General features: G+C 51.9%; 1 protein-coding gene across 4 annotated transcripts in view; it reads left to right on the forward strand.

Annotated features, from left to right (window-relative positions):
* Positions 1-24761, forward strand: part of Abcg1 (ATP binding cassette subfamily G member 1) — a 56019-nt gene that overhangs the window by 12299 nt on the left and 18959 nt on the right. For all 4 annotated transcript variants that reach the window (XM_021652388.2, XM_060369208.1, XM_060369210.1 and 1 more), the window contains 2 exons: positions 19767-19884; positions 22242-22374. In XM_021652388.2, the coding sequence (XP_021508063.1) occupies positions 19767-19884; positions 22242-22374 (251 nt within the window). The remainder of the gene's footprint in view (positions 1-19766; positions 19885-22241; positions 22375-24761) is intronic.

Raw genomic sequence — 24761 nt, forward strand, 5'->3', positions numbered from 1 at the left:
AGGCCCTTGCAGGGACATCTTGTTGTGTGTGGCTTAAGCGTTTTTGAAGTGTGTACCCCAACGGCCATCTGTTGCCTCGGTGAACTCGTAGGTCAGTTCTTGCTCTTCAGTATTTAGTGACTCCCGGGGGCAGATGGTAGGCCATCTGCTCGGGGTCCTGAGAGCAGCAACCTTGCTGATAAGGAACTTCGTTGGCGGTCCAAAAATAGAATTTGAGGAACTGTTGACAGTGGACGACTCTCAAGATAGACTCCAAAGCGGTGAGGCCTTTTACTTGCTGGTTTTATAGTCTCGGCATCCAGGGTCTCGTGTCTCCCCTTTTCTGGAGGGCACACCTCTGCCCTTTAGCATCCCACCTCCCCCCCCCACACACACACGAGGAGCATCTGGCCATCTTCATCTAAGGTGTGGAGTCAGAGGTTGCGTTTCCAAAGCATTGTGTGGTCAGGGCTGATACCTCTGGACATGGGTGAGGTACCGATGACATTGGCTCTGGGTTCTTATGTTCCTGGGCACCGTGTCTGGCGGTGTCTTTATCAGGGCATGTGACCTCATTATCACTTTCCCAAGACTGTCCCTATTCTTGAGCCATCTGGCCTCCGCAGGATGGCTTTGCAGGCCTGTGCACTGCAGCCCGATGGTGTTGGTTGTCACTATTTAATTTCCCAAGGACATTCTTGCCATGCTTGCCCTGTGTCCCGGGTACCTGCCTGCTTGTGTTTAGCGCCTCAGCGCGGGCTGGCATCCAGAAACCTCCGCCTTTCTGAGAAGAAAGACCTTTTTAAACCGGAGCCCACTCTCCTGGTTCAAGAAATAACCACAGCTGACAGCTCGCTGAACGTAAAACCGATCCTTTTGTTTGTAAACGGGCAGGAAAATAGAGTCTAGTAACTGCACACCTGCTCCCTTTGAGCTCAGTTCTAGTATCAACAGATTCGCTTATTTAAGGAAAAGAGGTAACCACGTGGGTCAGATTAAATACAGTTAAGACTACACTACACCGTCAAGGTGATGGTCACAAGGCACGTTCTTCATGAGACAAATGCCGATAAAATCCCCACCGTGTAGAGGAGAGGGCAACTTCAAGTCATCTATATCTAACGCTGGAGTTCGGCTCCTGTGCAAAAGGCTGTGAAAGGGCTTTCCAGAGTCAAGGCTGGTTGACCTGTCTGCTGGTTCCATCCCGCAGGACCCCTAAGCCAATAGTTTCACCGTCTACTGATCCAGCTGTGCTGTGTGTCCTTAGCCACCTCTGTGTAGTGGGGTAAATGGCATTTGGTGTCAAAAGTAAGATACACCAAAAGGCCCTTCGAGGCCAAGCCAAGACCTGAATTTAGAATCTAGATTTTGGCTCTCACAGGAGCCGTGGACCTGCCCTGGTCTGAACCCCCATGTGTGGGGGCACCCTCCCTCCCTGCAAGTCAGCCTGTGTGATCACTTCAGTCACTAGGAACTGAGACTCCAGGGCAGCGTGGGTGTGCTTACCCAAGGCTCATCTTAGAAAATGCTCGCAAGCTAAACTCAATGTTTGGATAAGACTCCCGAGTTGTCCCGGTCCCGCTTCTGCAGCTCTGTGGAACAGGTCATCTCGGTCTTGAGATGGCCTCACAGATACGACGGTATAAGGGACTGGCCGGAGACTAAAGTGCATCAGGGTGGGCAGCCTTGATAGCATGGGGGCATGAGGCTGCTGAAGAAACGAGGTCTCCGTTTTGCTTTGCGCTCACACAGCACAGTGGCACTTGTGGGTAGCAGGGCAGAGCCAGAGCCAGAAGGTTGGATCTCTGATCCTGGTAAGGGGAGAGCTCAGGGGAGGAACAGCGTGAGTCACTTCTGTCATGTGGCAACTAACTGGTGGCTCTTCACCGCAGTTGCCTGGGCCAGGCATCCTGGCATGGATTGTGGGAGGTCTCAGTCTTACGCCTCCTCGCCCACTTTTGAGGGAGTTGCGCTTATTTTCAATTAAAAATAGCTGCTGTTTACTGTTTTCTTTCCCACATTGTCTCATTACCCCAGAGCTTAACTCCCTGCCTCAGAATGTTTCAGGAGGCCCAGACTCACAGAAGATGACCTGTGTCAGGTTGTGTTCTTGCTCAGGAGATAAACACTGCAGGTGTCCACTTGAAGACCTTTTGCCTCTTCTAAATGGAGGTCCTGGGGACAAAAATCTTTCAGGCTTGCTTGGGCAGGAGGCGCCTTTGGCCCCTGTCCAGAGTCCAGAACCCCACCATTGCCTGCTGGGCACATTGGACCTCTGCTCACTCTCTAAGATGGAGCTATACGTGTTTACCCTGAGAGAGAGAGAGAGAGAGAGAGAGAGAGAGAGAGAGAACACGTGAATATGAACATTATGAATATGAATGAGAGAATAGTTCATTCCAGCCAACTGTCATCTACATGGCCCAGAATTGGAGGCACTGGCCAAGCGACAGCCCCATCGCGGGTTTTTATTGCTGAGAACACCCCTCCTCTCCTGGGATTCTGCGCACATCCTACAGAAGGCCAGGATACACTGGTTCCATGACTCCCAGGTAACCCTGGCTGCAGGCTCGGTGGAGGCTGCCGGTAGGATTTTCAAGCTCTCAGGAAACTGAATTCTCAATGACTGGGAAGGAGGCACAGCAAGGAGCTGCCTCCTCTGGAGTGCAGGTGCGGGCGGGGCAGGTGAATGGCGCTGCGCAGGCGCAGTGTGTGCCTGCCTGCCTGCCTGCCGCCGCTGCCGCCGCCTGCGCTGGGGTTACTGTCGGTCAATGCTCGCTAGTAACCTCCAGCCGGCGGCAACGGGGAGCTGCGCGATTGGCTGCTCGTGCCGGGCGCTGTTGCTAAGAGAAGGATGTTGCTGCTCTAGGGGGCTCAAGTGGTCCTGTGCTCCGCCTTCCTGCAAAGTGCAAAGCCCCTGGTCACATACTCCACCCCAGGTCGAAAAGGCACCCAGAACTGAGAGCTCTTCCAACAGGAAGACGCGGAAGCAGGACGTGTTACTGGATGAATCTACCCAGGGTTGTTTCCTGTTTCAGCTTCACTGGGGGACATGTGGCGGGGTGGGGATAGCACAGCAGATACCGGAATGCTGCAGCCCTTTCTGTGTGCCTTTTGATCAGACCGTGGGGGGTGGGAGGAGACGGGAAGCTGCTTCCAAACTGTTGTTTAAGGCTTATAGCTCCAGGTCAACACTGTCTTCCGAGAGACACTGCTGGTCTCGGAAATGGTCTTATTTGCTTCAAGTTCAGAACAAGGGAAGGGAAGCTCTTCATGACCAGCCCTGGAAAAGGACCAGGGCAGGTTCCCAAACCTTGGAATTTCCCTTTGAGGCCCGTGTGTGTGTGTGTGGGGGGGGGGCGGGGGGGGGGGCTCTACTAAGCCAACTGGAATCCAGAGGGCTTCCCTGCCCTAGCTGAGTCACTTCCATCCTGGGCACGGCAGGGAATGAACAATAGCTGAACCCCAGGAGTAGCATCAGTGGCTGTGTCTGTGTGCTCACAGATGTCAGGAAAGCACGATTTCTCCCATTTGGGTAACTGGAAGGCCCAGGTCAGTGTGGAACAGGAGGTAGCATGGCATGCCGGCCCTGGAGACCAGGGCCTTCTTGAGACGCTGCCCTGATAGTTCCTTTGGGCTTAATTTAGCCACCTTTGTGAAGCGCTGAGCACAGTCGTACATACGATCCGATCAACCTCTAGGGCCCCTTCCCTAATGCAAGGAGCCCCCTCGGGACGGGTGACTTCCCCGGCTCGTGTTTTCACGGCTTGCTTCTCTACCTCGTTTTGTGTTCGTTGTGTTAACATTTTGCCAGAGCAAAGTGTAAATTCTCTGAGCTGACAGCAGACTGAAGCAAGCTAGAGATTGGTGGTGGAGATTACCAGTGACACAGTGAACCCCTTCTGTTTCCGGGGGCTAGGGGAAGGGTGGCTGTCAGGGAGGTGGGCGGAAACCTCTCCCCGAAAGAAGGAAGTGTGCGTTTGTGATAGCTGAACTTCAGGAGTTGCATCTTCGTAACATCTGTCTGCAGAAGACACGGACACATGTGTTGTTAACGTCTCCGGATGCCCAGCAACCCCATCTGGAAGTGTCCTTAGCTCTGTCTTGTGAGGGTAGAGGTGCTGGTGCTTAGGGCCTTGAACTACACAGGACTCTGAGCTCTGTTCCCGGAGTAGACCCAGGGAGCTTCCTGGAGAACTTGAGCCCTTCCCTACAGCCACCAGACTTTTAAAAGTGGTCCCCAAGACACTGGAATTTCCCCAGGAATCTCAGGCTGGGAGAAGGAAAAGCCAAAGAGGAACTTGTCTCTCTCCCCTCCACTCCCAGGGCTAGATTTCCCACAGACCACCTGACAGGAGAGCCCAGAGCCCAGGCAATGATGGGTCCATGGTGGGTAGGCAGACATTTTGACCCAGACTGCTCTTCCCTCTACTTTAACCTGAGCCTCAAATCAGTGCCCTGAAGGTGGACTTGGGGGAGGGGGTCGTTTACTGCACCTCTTTATTTGTTTTCCCAATGTGACTCCATTACATTTTCCCCCCAGTGTTTACTATTATTTTGTCTCCTTAATCAGCACATTGGGGGCAGGTGGCTGAGCATTTTTCAGGACCACCTCGGATGGGTGCCTGGCCTCAACAACTCCCGTCGTGTTCCTCTCAGAGATTCACTGCCACTTTCCTAAGACTTACTTACACTTGTGTCCTCCTGGTGACAAAACCAGAACTGAATCAGCCTTCATCTCAGAGCTGTTGATAAACGTGTCTTACCTAGGACCCGGCACTGCCCCGCACAGGACAGGTCATAGCTATGTCACACCTGAGAGGCCCTCTGAGAACTTTCAGGTCATTCGGATGATGAGTTTTTGCATCTTGGAGACTATTTATATTTGGCTGGGTGGAAATTTCCACCATTGAAACAGAGCTGGGTAGGCAACAGTACACTGCAGGACCTGCCTCCCGAGAGAGGTTAATGTAGGTCATCCTGGGAGGATGTGAGACTGTCAGGGCCCGTGTATTTTTGTCTTGTGGCTGGATCTTCATGAGTGAACATGAGAAAGCTGTACCCACTGCTCTGACCGGCAGCCACAATGGGGGCAGCGCCAGAGCTGGCAGAGAAGCAGCCTCAACGCCCGAGGCCAGGTCGTGCGCGTGCATGAGTGTTGCTCTTGGGTTTGTGTTTATTTACAGTAAGTGCCATAATCTTACATAGTTACAGAAAATGTATTTCTCTTTCTCCAAAAGTAAAAAAGGCTAAAATAAACTAAGCTACCCTCCGAGCTTAGTCTGAATTCCATTTCACTGTCTCTTTTCTTAATAAAATGATTCCAAGTCTTAACACCATTCTGGTCAAGGAAATGGCCAAAGTAAGGACTCAAGTTCTTGTGAGCGTAGGCGTAAAACTCACACCTCGCCTCAGCAACAGGACACTGTGTGAGTCTTTAACCTCTCTGTAAAGTTGGGAGTCATAACAGCAACATTACTAGGTCAAAGAGCTTGCCACCCAGGAAATGTTTGTGTCACACAGGCAGAACTGAATAAACAGCATTGTGGGTGACATCAGAGACTAATGATAATAATGAACCAATAAAGTGGATTAAAAGCCCTTTCATCATCCTGAAAGAAAGTGTGCTGTGATAACCAGGTTTTACAAGTCAGCAAGCATGGCTGTTGGCAGATCCCGGCTCAGCCTTTCCAGGGCTGTGTGTTCTCAAAGCCCTCCTGTGTCTGTTCTCTGAGACTCACTACTGCCTTGGGACAAAGAGATGTGTCCAAGGCCTGATCAGGGGCACAGGTCTGTGTGTGGTAGAGCCTTAAATAATCTGGGCTGCTACCTCACAAGGCCTGGAGAGATGCCTACCCTGATCCTACCTCCACACGTCTGCATGTAATATGGACTTCAAGAGTGGCCTCCCTTGTTGGCACAGAACAGCCTCCAGCCTGGCCAGCCCCCCATGTAGCTCCCACAGGCAGAGGTTCATGGCACTCAGATAAAGAACCTTGGCTAAATGGTATCTTCAGAGTCAAGGAACAGGACATGAGCTGTTCTAGAAGGCTCCTCTGGCGATTTGGCTGTGTCTGATGATGTTCAGGCTTCCATCGCCTCCTCCCTCAAATTAGACCCTGAGAAGGGGTGTGTGGCGATGGCACCTCATCAGCTCTGCACCAGGTCTTGGCAGTTGCTGGTGCCCTCTCCTGGTGCTGAGAGCCCTGTGTGTGCTCATCACGGGCTGTGAGGGGAGCTGGGTTATGTAGGAGAGGCAGCGGAGAATGGTGGTGCAGTGTTGGCTCAGGCTAGGATGCCAGCCAGGCTGTAAGGCACCATTTTCATCCTATCAAAGAAGAGACCACAGCGTGAAGTCCTGAGACCCTGTTAACGACAGGCAAAGCCCAGCATGACTTGACTCCCAAGTTTCTCCTGTTGGACCCTGGAGGTCATATCTAACAGTCAGTGGCCACCAAGGGTCACGGCTACCCAGTGACCTTGAACGCTCATGTGCTTGCTGCCTATGGACAGTGGCTCTCGGAGAGGAGGAAGCAGTGAACCCGGAGACAAGTTTGGCGAGCTTGGGATGTTTCAAGGGGTGGAGGGCCCCAGCAGGTCTTCCCAGGTGACACCTGCAAAGCCATGATTCGGGACAACAAACAACCAAGACCAGAACATTCCACACTTACTCACACTTGGCCAGAGTGACCTTCAGCTCCGCCCACAGCACTGAGGGTGCAGGGGCTCAGGTATAAGAGGGCATCAGGCTGTGGGCAGGCTCAGGAGGAATTTGGCTGGTGTGGGTGTCCACAGCCATTAGCCCAGCACTCTTTAGGCCTGCCAAGGAGTATATGGATTTCTGAAAACCTTAAATTCGTAGGTATGTGGTGAGAGCATTGCGCACGGATAGAACAACTGCCCCTCGGGGTGGGGATGGAGCACCAGGCTTACCTACCAGCTCCCATCACCCATGGATCAAGACATTGAGGTACAATAGATCCCTTCTGGCCCTCAGGACATCAGCGAAGCGGGGCGGTGGTGGACCAGGGCATGTTCCGTGGGGAGGACAGACCCAGACGCCCGTGTATTCCCTGGGAAATTGGTGCCATAGCACCATGCTTGCTCCATGCACCTGCCTAGGAGAAGAAGCCGAAGCACCTCTCAGGCACCTGTGTCCAACCTTTTGGCATCGTCACCTGTAGAGTTCCTGCATGAGTTTTCCACAATCAAGTCATAAAACTTCCCCAAAAGTTTAGAACGCTCTAGCTCTAACTAAGCTTACAGTTTTGTGTTGGGCTGTCTGCAAAGCTATCCTGGGCTGCACGAGGCCGTGGACTGAGGCTAGGCCCGTCTAGATAGAACTTGACCCTGGAATGACATGCTGAAGCTAACTAAGCAGCATGGATGGTAATAGATGGAGAGTGTGACTTCTCCCTTTGGGGAGGATTCGTGGCTCCCGGGGGCTCATTCACTTGGCTTCACAGTCCCACACCCATAGCCCTTCAGAGTGGACAGGACGGGGGCAGTGACCCACAAAGCTGTGCGTGTCTTTGGCTGGTGTGGTCTCGAGGGCTTGGAACGCAGTTGACTCTGTGCTATTCCAGTGCTTCTGAGTTATGGAACACTTGGTAGTGGGAATTCCCACCTCTCTGGAGTCAGTTGTGGATCCCTGTAGGTGGGAAGCTGCGTCTGGAGAACTGCTCGTGCAGATCAGTGAAGAGTGCATGGCCGCTTGGGAGCTACGCTCCTTCCTTAGAAAAGCAGGACCAGGAAGTGTTCCTGTTCATCATTTCCCGAGAATTGGGGTGTTGGGGGGAATGACGATGGTGACAACGACAGAGTCTTGCTCACAGTGGTCCAGGCAGCCCCTGAATGTTAGCTGAATGTTAGCGGCTCATCCTGCCCTGGAAAGCACTGGGAGATGAGAGGGAATTACAGAAGCTGCCCTCCCAGGGAGGGAGGGGAGGGAGGGCCCAATGTTCTCTCCACTGTGAACCCAAGTCGCTGCTCAGCTCCTTTCCTTCCCCGGGGGTCTGGGCTGAGGAGATTTCCCCCAGGGCATCTTCTAGGGACAGCAGACTTGGGTGCTGAGTGTGGGACCAAGATGCCTGGGTTCAGCAGTTCCTGGTAATATTATTTAAGCGAGTGCAGATTTTTTTTTTCTGTCTCTCTGACCCCAGGGACGCATTCTAACTAGCCCCCTTGTGGCCTTGAATAAGCTGCTACGCTGTCCTTTAGTGGGTGGGCGGGTGAGATGGAGTCCCATGTACTGGTTTGGGAGGCATGTTGCTGAAACCCCAGAGGAGGTGCCTCTGATCTCCTTGCCTGCCTGCCAGTCAGCACTGAGGACCGCCAGAGAGGATGTCCCGTGAGTAGTGAAGATTTATCTGTCCCAGAATCCCAAGGCCCTGTCCTGTCGGAGGGGGAAGGAGGGAAGTCTAAAGAAGGACCATTCTGGCTGGGAGTTTTTTTGTGTTCATCTGTAAACCCTCTTTATCTTTGGCTGGAAGAAAGCTCACCCTCTGTCACTGGAAGTGACAAGCCCGTTTGCAGGGCCTCAGGCGTCCCCAGGGTGGGAATGTGTCATGGGGTGCAGGCAGGGGCTGGCAGGCATTGATTACATGGCATCGGGATCTCGCTGGTTTCAGCCCAGTCCCACTGAGCCCCACTGAGCCAGCTGCTCAGAACTTGATTACATATAACATAGCAGGATAGACTACAGAAGACATGCCCATAGTCCTCTGTGGGCCAGATAAGCAATGGGCAGAGCTGGGGTGGCCAGTGGCAGAGCGCATCTCTAGGAGGCACAGGCCCTGAGTTCAGTGCCTAGCACAGAAGAAAAATAAAACCCAGACTAAAACCTGCAGATAGTGCAGCCAGCGCTGTGCCAGTAAAAATGCTGCAGCATAGCCCCGGAGGCTTGGTTTTCTAAGTCTCCTGCAGCCTGATTTCCATATTGTCTAACTTTGCAGTTCTCACTCCTGGGCAGCAAACTTCAGTTTTTCCTCATTTAAGTATCGGCAGATTCTAATGTATAAGGATCATAATCCCCGAAACTTTAAAGATTGCACCTGGAGCCTGAATATGGCCACACTGGTCCTAGTGTGCAGGGGGAAGGGACAGTGGAGGCTTCTTCCTACTCCTGCTGATGGAGGGCTAGGGTGGTTTCCAAACAACTCATGTCCCTACCAAGACAAGCATGGAAAACACCCACCTGAGGCTCTGGGGTGACCTTTGCATTGGGGAAGCTTTTCCACATGCAGAACCAGCAGAGGGGCCTGATGGAGGTGGCAGGGGGGTGACCTGCCAGAGTCAGATTCAGAGGGGTGGGGGAGAAACAGCGGTGTGAGCATCCCGTGTCTGGCAACGACAGTCCTCAGTCACTGGCCCAGAGCTGTCCTCAAGGCCCCAAACAGGTGCCAGGTATCTGGAGGGAAGGTGACAGTTTGATGGATCCTGTGTACCTTGGTGCAACCCCAGGCCCCCTGGGGAATCTGTGTTCTGTACCAGGGAGTGGGCGAAATGAAAGAAATGCCTGCATCACAGAACCTCTGAGCGATAACAGATTAACTAACCAACGGAGGGAAAAAACAAAGCAAAACAAAAACAAAAAACAGTTTGCTTAGCAAACTCTGTGAACAGACTCACCTATCGGTCCATAAGGTGACAGATGGATTGAGGGGTGCAGTTACGCAGATGCTTAAGGACCTGGAGAGCAGTCTCCTCAGTTAAATCTACAAGGAAACAACAGGGGGAAAGGAGAGTCCTAACCCCTTGTGCTCCAGAGGCTGCCTCAAGGAAGCCTCCTGGGCCAACCTGGCCTTCTGTGTGTGGGTGGCTGGCTCGTGGTACTTGCAATGAGACACAGGCCAGGTAGCTTCCCTGGCCAACTGTGAGGACAGGAGGAAGACAGGGCAGGGAACAGCAGAAACAAGACTGAAGCTGGCACGTCATTCGTGAGAAGGGAACTTGCAGGCTCAGAGCCTGGATATGCACGTGGGAGCCCCACCAGAGCCAGAGGACGGAGCAGAGATGAGGACAGGAAGGTCATTGTTCCATCCTAGCAACCTAGCATCTCACATGCATTTCTCTAGCTATTCCTGACACCTACCCTTTCTGGAGACTGTCTTCGCAGGGAAATGTGGCGGAGGTATGAGGATGGAAGGGCCAGGATGAAGCTGGTTCAACAATAATACACAACCCCATCTGCCTCTTCTTGAGATGGCTTCAAAGTTGGTGAAGATCTGTGTCCCCTGGGCAGCTGTGGATGGCTGATGCAAAGAGGAAGTGGAAGGGGACACTACTCCCGAGTTTATGTCAACGTGGTGGCGGCATGGCCGGGGAGGTAGTTCTTTCACATTCTAAAGGCAGGGACTCTGGCTTTGTGAATCAACCATGCAGACACTTCAGAGAACGGAATCGGAGGACTCCTACAGAGGGTGTTTGTGGGAAGCAGCATCAGTCTTCAGTGGGTCTAGAATAGCTCCAAAAGGAATTATTCTTGAGGCGTTTCAATTCTGAGAGACACTGACTGGCAGAGCGGCTAGGCTGCTCTGGTAATTTACTTGTTAATAAATATTTCATAAAACAATCTCAGTCCATGTGCACAAACAATAACCAGAACAGCTCTGCTCCGGGGCAGAGAGAGAAGGCGGAGGAGAGAGAGGGAGAGCGAGGTTGATTCACAGTAACAGTTTCAATTCACTGAAGCAAGGGACTGAAAAACAGCTCCCTGAGCATTTCGCCTGCTTTATAATTTTGCCCTGAAGATAGTGAGAAATGTCATCTTAAGGTACAGTGACACACGTGTGTCTATGCCTGCTCGGCCATGTTTATGTTGTGAACATTTCTTGACACTAGGAAAAGCCCTTGTCCATCATGCCTGTTTTGTAGGTTACAAATTGCTGTGACCTCAGCGTCAGGAGCATAGGTGGACACATTCGTGTCTTTCCACAATGTCGGAATCTATGACTGTCATAAGTTACAAGTAACATTACCCTTTGGCCTTTAAGTTCATCAAGTGCTGCAGAAGTCTGCTATGCGGTACTTATGACCTTTGGTGAAGACGTCCACATAGCAGGTGCAGAAATGTTGAGGCACAGCATATCACACGCTGGACCCGGATGGCAGGCGGCCTCCAGCATCAGCCGGAAGTGGGCCGTGCGTCCCAGGCAGGAGAAATGGTGCCACCACCAGGGGACAGGCAGATGGGGCTCTTTGTTGTGGTGACTCTCCTGGTTTGAGGTCCACGATGAGTGACCTGACAATGTCCAACAAACACTGCAGGTGATGAATTGCCACAGTCTGAGGTCAACACCGCCCGTGTTGACCACCACGCATCAACACTAGAAAGAAGGGTTAGTTAGCAAGCCGCAGATACGCTCACCATGGGATAGTATGGAATTTTGTGAAGAAGTAAAACCTAGTCTCTTGAACAACAACAACAAAAAGTACCAAGGGAGAAAACCACCCGTAGGACAGACTATACTGCAGCATTTATATACATTCCAGAAACGTGCAAACATGTCTCAAACTCTTTAAGGATGAATATAGTCGGCAGTTAAAAGAGGAAAAAAAAACAAACAGGAGAATAAAAAAATTCAGTAAAAGTGATGTGTGGGACAGGGTTGGAGCCTGCTGTCAGGAAAGGTTGAAGCCTACGAGGAGGCTACATATGTGTCTCAGACAGGCTGGTTGTTGCGTGAGTTTTCCTGGAGAGACATGATCAAACATTATTCACCTTGTGTTCTAGTTCTCTTCCTGTGGCTGTGGTAAAACACCTCCCCCCCCCCAAAAAAAAAAGCAGCTTAAGAGAGGAAAGTGTTGTTTGGCTTACACTTCCAGGTCATAGAACACTGCTTGGTTGATTGTTTTCAGGTTCATCCTCCTGCCTAGGGAATGGAACCACCCACAGTGGTCGGGACCTTCCAGCGTCAATCAGCCAGTCAGTTCCCGCAGATACACTCACGGACCAGTCTGATGCGGGCGGTCCCTCAACTGGGCCTCCCTTCTCAGATGGCTCTGGGTTGTGTCAGGTTGACAGACAGCTAAAGCTAAGATGCTTCAGATAGGGCACCAACAAACAGAACAAACCCATGACTGCACACGAGTCTGGCTTGGTGAAACTGTGGGTTTGTTGGGGTTAGTGATAGGAATATATGTGAAGGACAAGAGCATCGTTGAATGTTCACCCATCCTGTGTGGCCAGTCACAGAAGCTGCCTCTCTGAAGCTTCCTACACAACTTAGGGACAGCTCCACCTAAGAGTCCAGATCCCTCCCTCCCCCAGCAGGCGCTCACTGCTTTTATAACCTCAGGGAGAGGCCTCTGGAGTCCTGAAAGTTTCTCAGGAATTCTTTAACTTTCTGGCCATTTCCCCCGAGACCCTGCTGCAGCCTTCCCTCAGCAGCAAGTGCATTCAGCTGGCCCCTCCTCGTGTCTCACAGAGGTGACCAACTTGCCGTAGAAGGCAGATCATGGGCTTTGCTTCTCTGTGATGCTAAGTTCTGGCTTTCCTGTGTACTTGGTGAGTACCTGGGGAGACTCATTTCAGCATTTTTCCTCTCTGGGGTCAGTGTACTGACCGTGTCCCTGTAGCAAAAAAAAAGAATTAAATGCGGTGATGCATTTGTGCACAAGTGACCCTCTAGGCAGTGGAGGCTAAAGGAGACTTTGTAGGTCTGAGACAGGAGAGGAACTAAAGATGGAGAGCTGGTGGCTTCTGGTCAGACACGTTAATGGCACCTGAGATAAACTTCACTGCCCTGCCAACTTGGGGTAAAGTCTGTTGAAGTCACTTTTCTAGGACCAGCATAAACCTTGATACCTATTGACCTGCCGTGTGTGTGTGTGTGTGTGTGTGTGTGTGTGTGTGTGTGTGTGAACACAGAGGCCAGAGATTAACTTTGAGTGTCTTTCCTCATAGGCCACCCACTTTCTTTGTAAGACATCCTATGTCTTTCACTGGCCTGCTTGCCCACTGGCTGGCTGCCTGGCTCTCCAGGTATCTGTCTCGAGATTTCCCCAGAGCTCAATTTGTAATGACACACCACTGCACTTTTGTTTTTGGTGGGGGTTTTAGGGCTCGAACTCAGGTCTCCACACGTGCATGCAAACCTCTTAATGGCTTTGCTGGCTCCCTAGCCCCTGTGTGTTACAGTGCTTTCCTGAGATGCCCAAGTGTCTTGCTGGACTCACTTTTCTTTCTGCCTGAGAGGAGGCTCAGGCTCCCAGGTCTGGCAGCCACGGTGTTCACTCTAGCTCACTGGATCATGAAAAAATGGTCTAAAGATGGCTCAGGGGCATCCCAGGGAGAACTGGCCGAGAGCAGCCTGAGGAGAGCTCTTCAGCCCAGCTATGACTCTCCCTGCAGCCGCTCATTAGCTGTTACAGCTCAGTGCTTGGGTAACACTGTTAGTGCAAACCTTCATCAGTGTCACTTTCATGGTTCTGCAAACATGACCATCTTTAGGCACTGTCCCCAAGCTTTGGACACTACCAGCTATTTTTGTCTTCCTTGCGATTATGCCTTTTCCTACTGTGTAACTGAAGGCCAGCCCAGGAATGAGCATGAATGAGCCCAGGGTTGGATCAAGAATAGACATAGGGTGTGTGAAAAACTTGATGACAGAGGTAACTCAGATATGTTTTCAGCCATAAGAGGAGGGATGGGGACATAAGGCAATAGTGAGTCCCAACACAAGCTGTCCTTCCTTCCTTTCCTCTTTCCTCTCTCCCCTCCTCTCCTCTCCTCCCCTCCCCTCCTCTCCCCTCCCCTCCCCTCCTCCTTTCTTTTTTTTTCTTCCTTTCTTTCTTTCTTTCAGGCCACCTTGAGTGCTTTGACTTACCCAACCCCAAACACAGCTCCCCGACCTTACTCTTGCCTTTTTCTGGGGGTGGGATGTTAGGTTATGACCTGGCTGATCAATGTGGCTTACTATTACTAGGTTGACACTCTAGGGAGAGTGAGGTGGACACAAAGGGGGTAGATGGGTGTAGTGGCCCCTTGGCCGGGAGGAAATGGTCTGCTGTGGGTGAAGGTGCGGATGATGACAGGAATCTGTGGGGCCCAGACATACATAAGGTACTTTATAATCCTCCCACTTACTTGCCAGGCACTAAGTAGGTACCCTTGTCTCCAAGTTAAGAGGAGAAAGCGTGGCCCATAGCGACACATGGGGCTGTCCCAGGTCTCATGGTGTGTAAGCAAGGTTGGGAGCATGGCCAGTCACCCTGTCAAATCCATGTGCTTCTTGGGGGGCAGAAGACTGGTTCTAAGAATGGGGCAGGCTGGGTTGAGTTAGCCAAGACATGTTTGGGAGACTGTGACCAGATGGACAGCTGAGGGAATATGAGGCTATGAGAAGACAGACAGAAGGGCTCTGTCATGGAAGGTAGGCCCAGAGCCACAGGCTGAAGAGGTAAAGTTGGTCCTGTGGAAGAATAGGATTCCATTAAGAGGAAGTGGGAGATGCTGAGTCCACCGTGGAGCCTGAGCTCCTCCAGTGGCCACACAGAGCCCCCAGGGTGAGCAGGCCTTCGGAGGGGACGCTCCTGCTATCTCAGAAGGTTCTCACTGTGTAGGTAGGCCTCACTTGGAACAGCAGGGGAAGGGTGGCCCAGGCGGTAACCCCCATCCTGACGCAGGTTGTTGAAACCAGGAAGCTGCCCCTCAAGCTGTCCCCATCACAGGCACGGCTCACGCACAGCTCACCTGGGTGGCTCCAGCCGCCCGTGGCTGCTGAGAGGAGAGCAGTAGGCAGCGAGGCTGACAGTTTCTTCTGGGAAAACCTCACTGTGTAAATTCTCAGGGAGCACGATGAGGCCCAGTGTTGCTTCAGCTGTAATTGTGCTTCAGTGGAGCATGGTTCTGGTGTCCCTCAACTCTGACATGTGTCCCAACATAAACCTTTATCCATGGCCTAAGTACATGGATGCACAAGGACCTAACTGGTGTGGTGGCTGCAGGTCGGAGGTCATCCTAATCCTGCCTGGCCTTCCTTCCTAGCCCCTTCCTCTGCATTTTGAAGTTCGGAACTTGGGTTCAATTTCACTGGTTTATTTGTAGCATAGGTCTTGAACCTACTTCTTCACACATACAAGACAAGCACTCTTCCACCCAGCCACCTCCCCAGCCCCATTCCTTTCTTTTGACTATTTTCTGTTTTGAGTCAGGGCCTCCCTAAGATGGTCCATGCAAGGCCTCGAACTTACTGCCCTCCTTCCTCAACATCCTGAGCAGTTGGGACTTCAGATGTGCACTACTGAGCCCGGCTTCGCCATCCAGAGTTTAACCCTACCTTGGTGTCAGATCTGGGGAAAGCGCCCTCTCCAGATGTTATCGCAAGGCAAGTGTAGCAGGACAGGACAGGGAAGCCGGGGTGGAGGGGTGGGGTAGGGCAGGTGTTGCCATGGAGACTCGGGCCAGCAGCCAGCACCACTCTCCAGGGTACCCTCCATGCCCTGGCATGTCACGTCAGATCCTACAGGAGCCTCAACATGCAGAGGGTAAGGTATGTATGTGCATGTTCACGATGCTGGCCTTGCACCAACAGCTGGCGAGAGACCGTCTATTCTGAGGGCATACGTGTGGCCTGACTTCTTGACTCAAGGGAGGGCTTTCCCGGCAGGAGGCCTTGCAGTGTGGAAAGGGTTGTTTGGCAGAACATGTGGAGCTGGGGACAGAGCAGAAGCCCAGGCCCAGGCCAGCACATCCTCTGGCTACCTGGAGAGCTGGGAGTTAGAAAAATGGGTGTGGAGGCCAGCAACAGCTGGATAGCCCTCCAGTTAAAGTTGATGAGGCATTTCAAGGTCTTCTAGAGACCTCATCGGTGCTGTGGTATCATTTGGTCCATGAGAACTATTTTTTTTCGAATTGTTCTAACCAGGCCTAGAAGCTTGGACAGAGACCACCTTCGCTTTCAGAAGCTTACAACTTCCCTATAATAGAAAGCTGCAGGGAGATGCAAATGGCTGAGGCGTGGGCGGGGCTTTATCCGTGCTGGGGCAGGCAGGTCCTGATCCCAGGACCCAGCCTGTCTGTACACAGTCCGTGTGCTTTAGGTATTTGTAGGTCTATGATGGATGAGCGTGTATACACTGGTGGAGGAGAGGCTGCGCCCACCGTGTGTTTGGGACAGGCTGCAGTGTGAGCGAGTGCACACAGTATGTCCATGTACAGACAAAGAATGTCACCGTGCGTGCGCTGGCGGTGTGTGCGCTTGAAAGTAGGGCTGGCTTGCCGGGAGCTGACAGGAAGAGGGCCCCAGGCGGCTGGAAATGCTGCTAGCTTTCAGGTTTGCCTGCTTCTTTCTTCTCCACCTGAGGCTGGGGTATTTAGATTGGGAGAAATCCTGAGCCTCCCAAGGCTCCGCTGATGGCCCCTGTTTCATTTGCATTGGTTTTGTTTGTTTGCTTGTTTTAGTCGGGGCTCTGCCACTCTTCTTCCTAGGGAGGGCGTGGTCCTGCTTTCCCTGCCGTATTCAGGTTCTCCCGGCTCCAACCCCTAAGGCCCAGGGGTCCACACACTTGCCTCCTAGCAGATGACCTCAGACTGTCTGGCTCCACAGGGAGTCTGGCTGGGGCTTACTGTCCTGCCCTTGGGAGTGTTTGTCATCTGGCAAGCACCCACTTTACTTCCTAAACCTATCTCTCCTCTCCGCCAGTCCCAGGAAGGAGTGGGTGGAGCCGAGTGGCCTTTGCTGTGAGGTAGCCTCGCCTGGAGGCAGTATAGACATTTCTTACTCTCTGAGGCTCCTGCAAGTCCTCCTGGTCTCTACAGCCTCTCCCTTACCCCCCTTAAAACAGTAAAGTGCTCCTCCCTGCTTTCCCCCTCTGGGGGTGCTGAGGTCATAGAAACAGGTTTCTTTCCACGTGGGGTCAGCTTAATCCCAGTACACAATGGTTCCCCGCCTGCAAAGGTGCTAATAGCATATTAGGTGTTCGGCTCCCTTCCCTTCCTGGTGGGGGTGGTGGTGGTGGTGGGGAGGGAGGAGTTCTAGCTGCCCCTCATTCGGTGACCCCTGCCCGATAGACCCCAGCAGACTGTGGTTACCTGCTGTGGTGGTGATGACAGGTTCTCATGGCTACCGACCAACCTTAGGGCGGAAGCTGGGGATAGGATTTCCCCCAGACTGACAGCCCCCAAGGCTTCCCGGGACCGATTCTAGCGCCTTGAAAATGACCGGCGCAGGCTCAAGCAGCTGGATCAGAACTCTCTCATCTCGGGAGTGATGCTTGACTGGGGCTAGTGCACTACATGTACCCCGGAAACAGACAGGACCCTTAATCCATGTGGACATGAGTGCTCAGGCCTTTACTTGACATGAAGAGAAGCCTTTGACATTCAATGCCGCAGCGTGGCCTTTGACTGAAACAGTAAGGGAATAACACATCCAGCATGTTCTATGACTGGACTGGCCTCTCAGCTGGCCTCTGAGAACTGCATCTGCTCACAGGGGACCGAGTCAGGGGAAGAGCCGCTGCTGAGGCCTGCAGGCTTCTCTAGCCAGGCAGGGAAAGATGCAGGGGGGTCCTAGGTTTGTGGACCACCTCTGGCTAGTTAGGGAGTGATTTCCCGTCCAAAGAGGAAAGGGTTGGGCTAGGAGGAGTGGCTCAGCAGTCAGAAGGCTTCATACAAGTTTGAAGAACAAGGATTGAAGCCTCAGAAGCCATGTAAATGCTGGGCGGGCATGGTTGGCCCACCCGTAATTTAGCGTAGGGAGGCCAAGAGAGGGAATCCTGAGTGTAAGCTAGCTAGACCAAGACCAGCCATGCCTGTGATCTCTGGGTTTGACTGACAGACCCTGCCTCAATAAGGCGGAAGAGTGATGGGGAATGATTCCCAGCCCCTACGTCTGGTCTCTACGCACATGCACGCATGCTTATACACATGCACTTAAGAGTGGATAAAACAGGAAAAAAAAGAAAAAGAGGAAAGGATTGATTGATCCACAAGCAAACGAATGTATGTAGGTTTGACTTCTAGGAAAAGAAACTCTGGTCCTGCCCTAGCTGCGTACAAGCAGGACTCTAAAGCAGCGGCCTGCCGGGTCAGGGGAAGTGTGAGGGGCCTTCTAGCCATATGCTCGTACACACTCCGTCTGTTAATGAGGGGCTGAGAGCTAAGCTGTGCCCCTCCCCCCATGAGCTATGCATAGGGAACTTGCACCACATTTGGCTTCCATTCAGCGGGTGGTCATCTCAGGGACCCCTCTCCAGCTTTGAGGAGCTTCCTGTTCACAGAGGGGCTCAGCAGGGGGTGAGAATCCATCTCGGAGTGGAAGCAGCTGAAGGCACAATTTGCTCGACAGTAACTCCAACTCCAGCCTAGATAAGTATAGTAATGAGCAGGCACCCGGGCATTTAGCACTCCCTTGGTGATGTCACTCGGGGCCCCTGGAGGACCACATTTATCCCCGAGTGGCAGAACTCTTGTCTGACGAACCTGTAGGGTAGGGAGCTTGGGTTTGTTCAGAAAGAGTGTCTTCTGTCTGTCCATCCACTGAAGGCAGACATAGCCAGCAGCCCTCCCCGCAAGTCCCCAGCCTTCTCCTTCTCTCCAGTGCCATCATGCAGTGAACCATTTCCTCCGAAGCTTAGAGCTTCCCTCCTTGGTACCCTTCCCTTTGTTCCTGGGTCCCTCTTCCCACTGGGGTGATGCTCATCCCTCTGGGATGACAGCTGACAGCCCTCCTCCTCTGCTTAATGATTCAGCCTCAGAGCCACAGGCTTCCTGGCTCTAGTTTCCGCTTCTCTCTGCCTCGCTTAAACAAGGCCCGAGAGACTCCTTGTCCAAATAAGGCGGCTCCTGGTGACAGGTTGGAATGGCCCAATGCCCCACCTGTGAAGGACTGTGGGACAGTGGAGAATGTTCTCTTGGGCTCGAGCTTTCTCAGACCTGCGTGCAGGTTTGGGCGCTTGCTGGAGACTGGGGAAAGCCGCGGGGAGAACAGGCAAGGTCCCCACATGTCCCTGGCTTCTGAGGTCTCTTCAGACATTATACACAGGCCCTAAAATGTAATGCTTGCCTGTCCCGCTAGCGCGGGTTCTTATCTGACAGCGTAGTCTGAGTTGGCATCTTTATCTCTGAACCAGTTGCTCCCATTTATCATTTATAGCACATTTCCACAGTCTGCTTGAAAATTGTAGTGCGCTGCCTTGTTTCGGCTGTGTGAAGACTCCCCTCCACCCCGCCCCCCTTTTCTAAAGATCCAAGCAGAAGACACTCGGCAGACATTCCCTAGACATTCGATGTGACTGTGTGACAATAGGCCCTTTCAATTATTCATAGAGGAATTAACAATGCATTGATTATATTATTTAATCATAAAGCAACTGTTTATAAACCTTGTATCAATTACTTGTATTTATGTACATCTATAAGGAGTAAGTAAAAAAAAAAAAAAACACTTGCGAATGAAATGTTGAGCTAATTGCCTGTTAGTACAGACACGTGTGTACCATATTGAGAAGAGGAAATGACCCATGGTCCAGTGCTAAATAGGCTCTGTCCACCTGTCCTGCTTTTAAGATGGGAATGGTGGAGCATCCCGGATGCCTGGACAAGTGCTCTAAAAACCTTAAGCAATACGCATGTGCTGTGATCATGGCTGTAAGGTGTGAGGTCACTGTGGGAAACAGGCAGTACATAAAACAGACACAAGGTCTGCTTCTAGACTAGACTGTCGCTGTAAGTCTTTTCAGCTGCACCATGGGACACTGTGCCTTTGGCTCCAGCAGTTCAGCACTGGGGTCAAGCAAAGCATGCAACCGTTAGAAAATGAATCCCAATCTGCATCTTGCAGGATACAAGACCCTTTTGAAAGGGATCTCTGGGAAATTCAACAGTGGAGAGCTGGTGGCCATCATGGGTCCTTCTGGAGCTGGGAAGTCCACACTCATGAACATTCTGGCGGGATACAGGTGAGCAGATGCCAGCAGAGAGAGCTGTGGGGGGAGTGGAGCTGCTTTACTGCTGTCAACGAGAGCATTCTGTCATCTGCTTGTTACCAGAAGCTTGGCTCACATGGGCTCCTGGGATAATGTATGTGTGCATGCGTGCCTGTGTGTGTATGTGCGTGCATGCTTGCATGCCTTTGTGTGTGTGTGTGCGTGTTGCATGTTTGCGTCCAGAACTTGAGAATCCATGATGGAAACAGCACAGAGATGCAATTTGAAAGCCTTCACAAGGCATGGGGAAGAGACCACAGGCAGATGGACAAGGCAACTTCCTACTCAGCTCCTCCCTTAGTGCACTCCCTGGACAGGAAAATGTATTAAGGTCAAGATCTGGGGAAACAGTGGTCAATAGGACAGCATGCTGGGAAGTTAGACAGAAGAGAATGAGGAGCTGTCATGTCCAAGGCTTGTGGTTCAGGACCTCAGATATCACCGTTGCCAAGGTTGTGCCAAGGTCTCTCGTCTGTGTGTGATTCTAAAGTGCCTAAGAAAGGCTTTTTAAAACCCTGTTCTCACAGGGTTCATGGGATAACTTGATAACAAGGAGTGGCAGCAGCAGTAATCCACAGTTAACCGTGGTCAGAAAGAATTAAAATCCCATTCTAAACTATTCAAACCTGACTTGCACACATTTTTAAAAAAGAAACATGATGAAATCTGATACCACCATTTTTCCACCCAGGACATGGATCCGGTGTCTCCACTCTGTATGCCTGTTAGCTGTCCAAGCAATCAGATTGGCTAGAGGGATACAGTTTTTACAGTTTTGTTCAAGGGACCCTTCTTTTCCTTAATAACATCCCCAAAGTACAAGGATGGGAATGTTGACAATTTTATTACAACACCTTATAGTTGTTCTCTTCTATTAGTTGTTATAACTAATCTCTTGCCATGTTTAATTTATACATTCAACTTAAGAGAGGAAAGGTCTGTTTGGGTTCACAGTCTCAGAGAGCACAGTCATGGGAAAGATGGCATGGGAGCTGAAGCAGCCAGGTTTGTGGAAACTGGAGGGCCTCCACAGGTGAGGGCTTCTCGCTTCCTGGCGCTGCCCGGGAAGCAGATGGAATGGAGCCAGAGGCAGAGCCAGGCTTTAGCCTTTAGAGGCCCGTCCTCACATTGACACACCTCCACCACCCAGCCTCCACAGCTTCCCGTATCAGCACCACAGTTTGGGGACTAAAAGTTCAAGCACAGATGCAAGCCAGAACATGATATAGTTCCTCAGAAAAATAATGGGCGCCTATAAAACTAATGATTTTAATTACTGGAGTAGGGGCGGGAGGAAAGGTAAATCTCACCATTCTTAGAGCTCTGAATTGCCTCTTAATATCAAGAGGTTATGATTTTCAAAACTGTCACCATAAGTTCCTGTTCATTACGTTCACATTTAAAGACTAAAGCCAAATTCTCAACTCCCGGAGTCAAGACACGGAGGGGGAGCAGAGTGTGGTATTTTCTTGAGGCTGGCTGTTCTTCAGATTACTACAGCAGTTCCTAGAAGACCAAGGGTGCTTGTGTATCCCAGAGATGCAGAGGCATCCCTGCCAGGCTGGGTATCCAGAGGAAGCCAGCAGAGCTGCCCATCGCTTGGGAGGAAAGTGGGACCCACTACAAGGCCCTCGGCCTGGGAAGCTGGAACCCAGAATGATTCTATTAGTCCCCACAGGTTCCTTACTGCTACTGTTCTCTGTGGCCTGGGGAGGGAGAGCTACAAAGATGTGTCAAAGAGCTACAAAGAGGAAAGGAAGATGGAGAGCCTCTGGAAGCCAGCTCTCCTGGTGCTTACAAGCACCTAAGAGGCTCCCAATATCCTCACCTGCAGTCAAAAGGTCCTCACCTTGCACCTGGGCCAGTCACGGGGCAGAACTGTCATGGCCGTCTACTGTCTCTGAGCCACCTGAGCCTGAGGCACTTGCTTGCTACCCTTGTGGTCCTGGTGAAGTTGCTGTAGTCTGGGCAGCAGATAGAGCCACCAGTGATGTATGTCTTTGCCCCCCGGTTGTACTGAGGGCCATCCCCAGGTATCTCTGTGCAGCAGGCAGAGAAAAGAAGCCGTTTCCATCTGGCACGATAAACATACCGTCTGGAGAGGCCTGGTGTGTGGCTTGTCTCCCCGCTGATCACTGGCTCCCACAAGGGTACCAATGTGATGCTGTGGGTCATTGGTCCCTTTGCCTCACCCTGTTGTCGTGGTGAATGGTTCTGCTGGGAAGAGCTGGGAGGGAGGCCCCCCTCTCTTGTTTGCTTCTCCAGCACGCCTAAAAGGCGGGATGCTGAAGGAGCTGGGCTCATGGCCACCTTTCTCCTTGTCCTTGCAGGGAGACGGGCATGAAGGGGGCGGTCCTCATCAACGGCATGCCCCGGGACCTGCGCTGCTTCCGGAAGGTCTCATGCTACATCATGCAGGATGATATGCTGCTGCCTCACCTCACTGTTCAGGAGGCCATGATGGTGAGCCGCCCCTGCCCTTGGCAGCTACACAGATGTGCTGCACAGAGCCACAAACAGTCCCCTCGTCTCTTAGCAGAGTTGCAGCCCTAGTCTTGCTGCTTGCACAGCTGGTGAAACCAAATCCCTGAGACGAGGAGTTTCAATAGGTCTCGGAAAAGTCACAACCAAGTGTCTGAGATTACTGATCACTAACTTGAATGACTGTTCCCATGGTAACCACCTTCCTATCTTCCCCATGGGCTAAGCAATTTCCCCTCTGCTTACTTGGGATTTAAAGGGTGACAGAACACCATAACCAAAAGCAGTGGGGGAGGAAAGAGTTTATTTCATCTTTCAACTGTAGTCCATCATCCAGGGAATTTGGGGCAGGAACTCAAGGCAGGAACTAAGACAGGTCCATGAAGGACTGCTGCTTCCTGGCTTGCTTTTCATGGCTTTCTCAGCCTCTTTTCTGACAGCACCCAGGACCGCCACCGTCCCAGGGATGGCACTTGCCCACCAATCTGACGGGACTTTTCTCAATTGAGGTTCCCTCTTTCCAGATGACTCTAGTGTACTTCAAGCTGACATAGCCTAGTAGCTATGTCACTGTCCTTGAATCAACCTGTCTTTGGTAGAGTGTTAGTTCTCTTCTGTCTGCCAGGTAAAAAGACAGAGTCAGCCATTGCTGGGTACCCACAAAGTCTAGGCTATGCAGTCTCTAGAGAGCAGGGGTGAACAGTGCCTCCAGGAATTAAGAGCGTGAGGCAGGGCTACAGGTCTGCCCAAGCCACGCGGGGACCCTGAAGCGGAGCTCTGTCTCCAGGGTCTCTGTGTTTCCTTGCTTAACTCTTCCTCTTTCCATGACGTTTCCTTTAGCCCCTGCCTCACCTATGGGACTATTTCAGTGTTGCTGTCATAGTGGTGGATGGGTGTCACAGGAAGGTAGGAGGTATGGGGGAACCTGGGCCTTGGGGCTCATCAGCGCCGCCCTTACAGGTCTGCCCTGGTTCTTTCCACTCCCCCTGCATCTTCTCACCGTATCTTCCCATGAGACTCCAGTGCATAAGTCCAGGAGGAGTTTAAAAATACACCTTCCCCTCTGGGGCCATACAAGTGTCCAGATGGTGCCCGTGTCGTAGGTTTCCAGAACAGACAGGCTGTGCTCTTTGCACAGACCGTGTCCTCACCAATGCAGGAACTCTGGGCTTCTAGGACCATATGTATGTATGTCAAGGACAGCCCATGTGATCTCACTGTCAGTAGAAGAAGCCTCTAGAATATGTCTCATTAAAGGGTGATTTAAAAACCATCACCCAGTCCCGGTTGGTAGACTCGGCTTGACTTTGTGCCTAGCTGGCACTGTTTCTTGGCTCTCTCAGGGTCACTGTAGGATTGGCCTCCCCTGGCCCTAAAGAGGACATTGTCAGAAACTGAGCTTCGGTAGGCGATGGGATGATTATGTTGGCGGCCTTACGTGGAACAGTCTTGCCCTCGTGTTCGTGACTTGAATTGGGCAGAGTCCAGGCAGCGGCCACTACTCAGTACTCTGAGTGACTCCAGGGGACTCTTAGATCAATAAAGAAAAGTGGGTTAATGTTTTTTAGATCTGAGATCTCCTCCACTTGCTTTGTGGGAAAAGGGAAAGGGAGGGCCTGGTAGGGTGGCTTTCATTCTTTTGCCCTGGTACTGGGTAAGGGGTCACCCATCCATCACCCAGTCTCCATGAACAGTGGTTCCAGGGAGATCTGCATGCTTACCTGGCCTCCAGTGGGGCTTTGGTGGGCTCAGAGGATTCAAAAAGGATTTGCACACAGACCCGGCCAGGAAGCCTACTGAGAAGGTTTCCCTCACCTCAAGGCTCATTCTTCACGTGCTTGTATTTGTCTGCTCCTATGAGTCCCCGAGTGAGCTCTGTGTGTTGGGTGACCCGACTGTAGCACTTACTGAGTCACTAGTGGACCATTGTAGTTGCAGGTGTAGGAACCATGGCTTTGGCTCTCCAGCTCCATCACTGTTCTCTTCTGTGTCTGCTCCAGGGCTTGCTGTGAAATGCTTCTGTTCTCAGAATCACATAACGGTGAGGTCCTCAGTTGAGGGCTTTCACAGCACCTTTTGGAAATGTTTCTCTCTAACATTTTACCCTTTGAGGCCCTGTCTCCCCTGGGCCCACTTCCTGGCCACTGGCTCCTGACCTACAGCAGTTATACATTTTTAGGCCCTTCTTTTGCCTCAGGTCCATCCTGACACATCCTTGTGACACTGAGTGTCATGAGACAGGCAGCTGGCCTTGTAGAGGTGGTACAGGCCCACCTTTGTTCCACCCTGAGGCCCAAGGCCTCTTCACCTGCCTCCCAGTGTCTGATCGGCAAGTTCACTAATTAATGAAATAGATTTTAAACTTGTTT

Source organism: Meriones unguiculatus, chromosome 16 (assembly GCF_030254825.1).
Source record: "Meriones unguiculatus strain TT.TT164.6M chromosome 16, Bangor_MerUng_6.1, whole genome shotgun sequence".
Lineage (NCBI taxonomy): Eukaryota > Metazoa > Chordata > Mammalia > Rodentia > Muridae > Meriones > Meriones unguiculatus.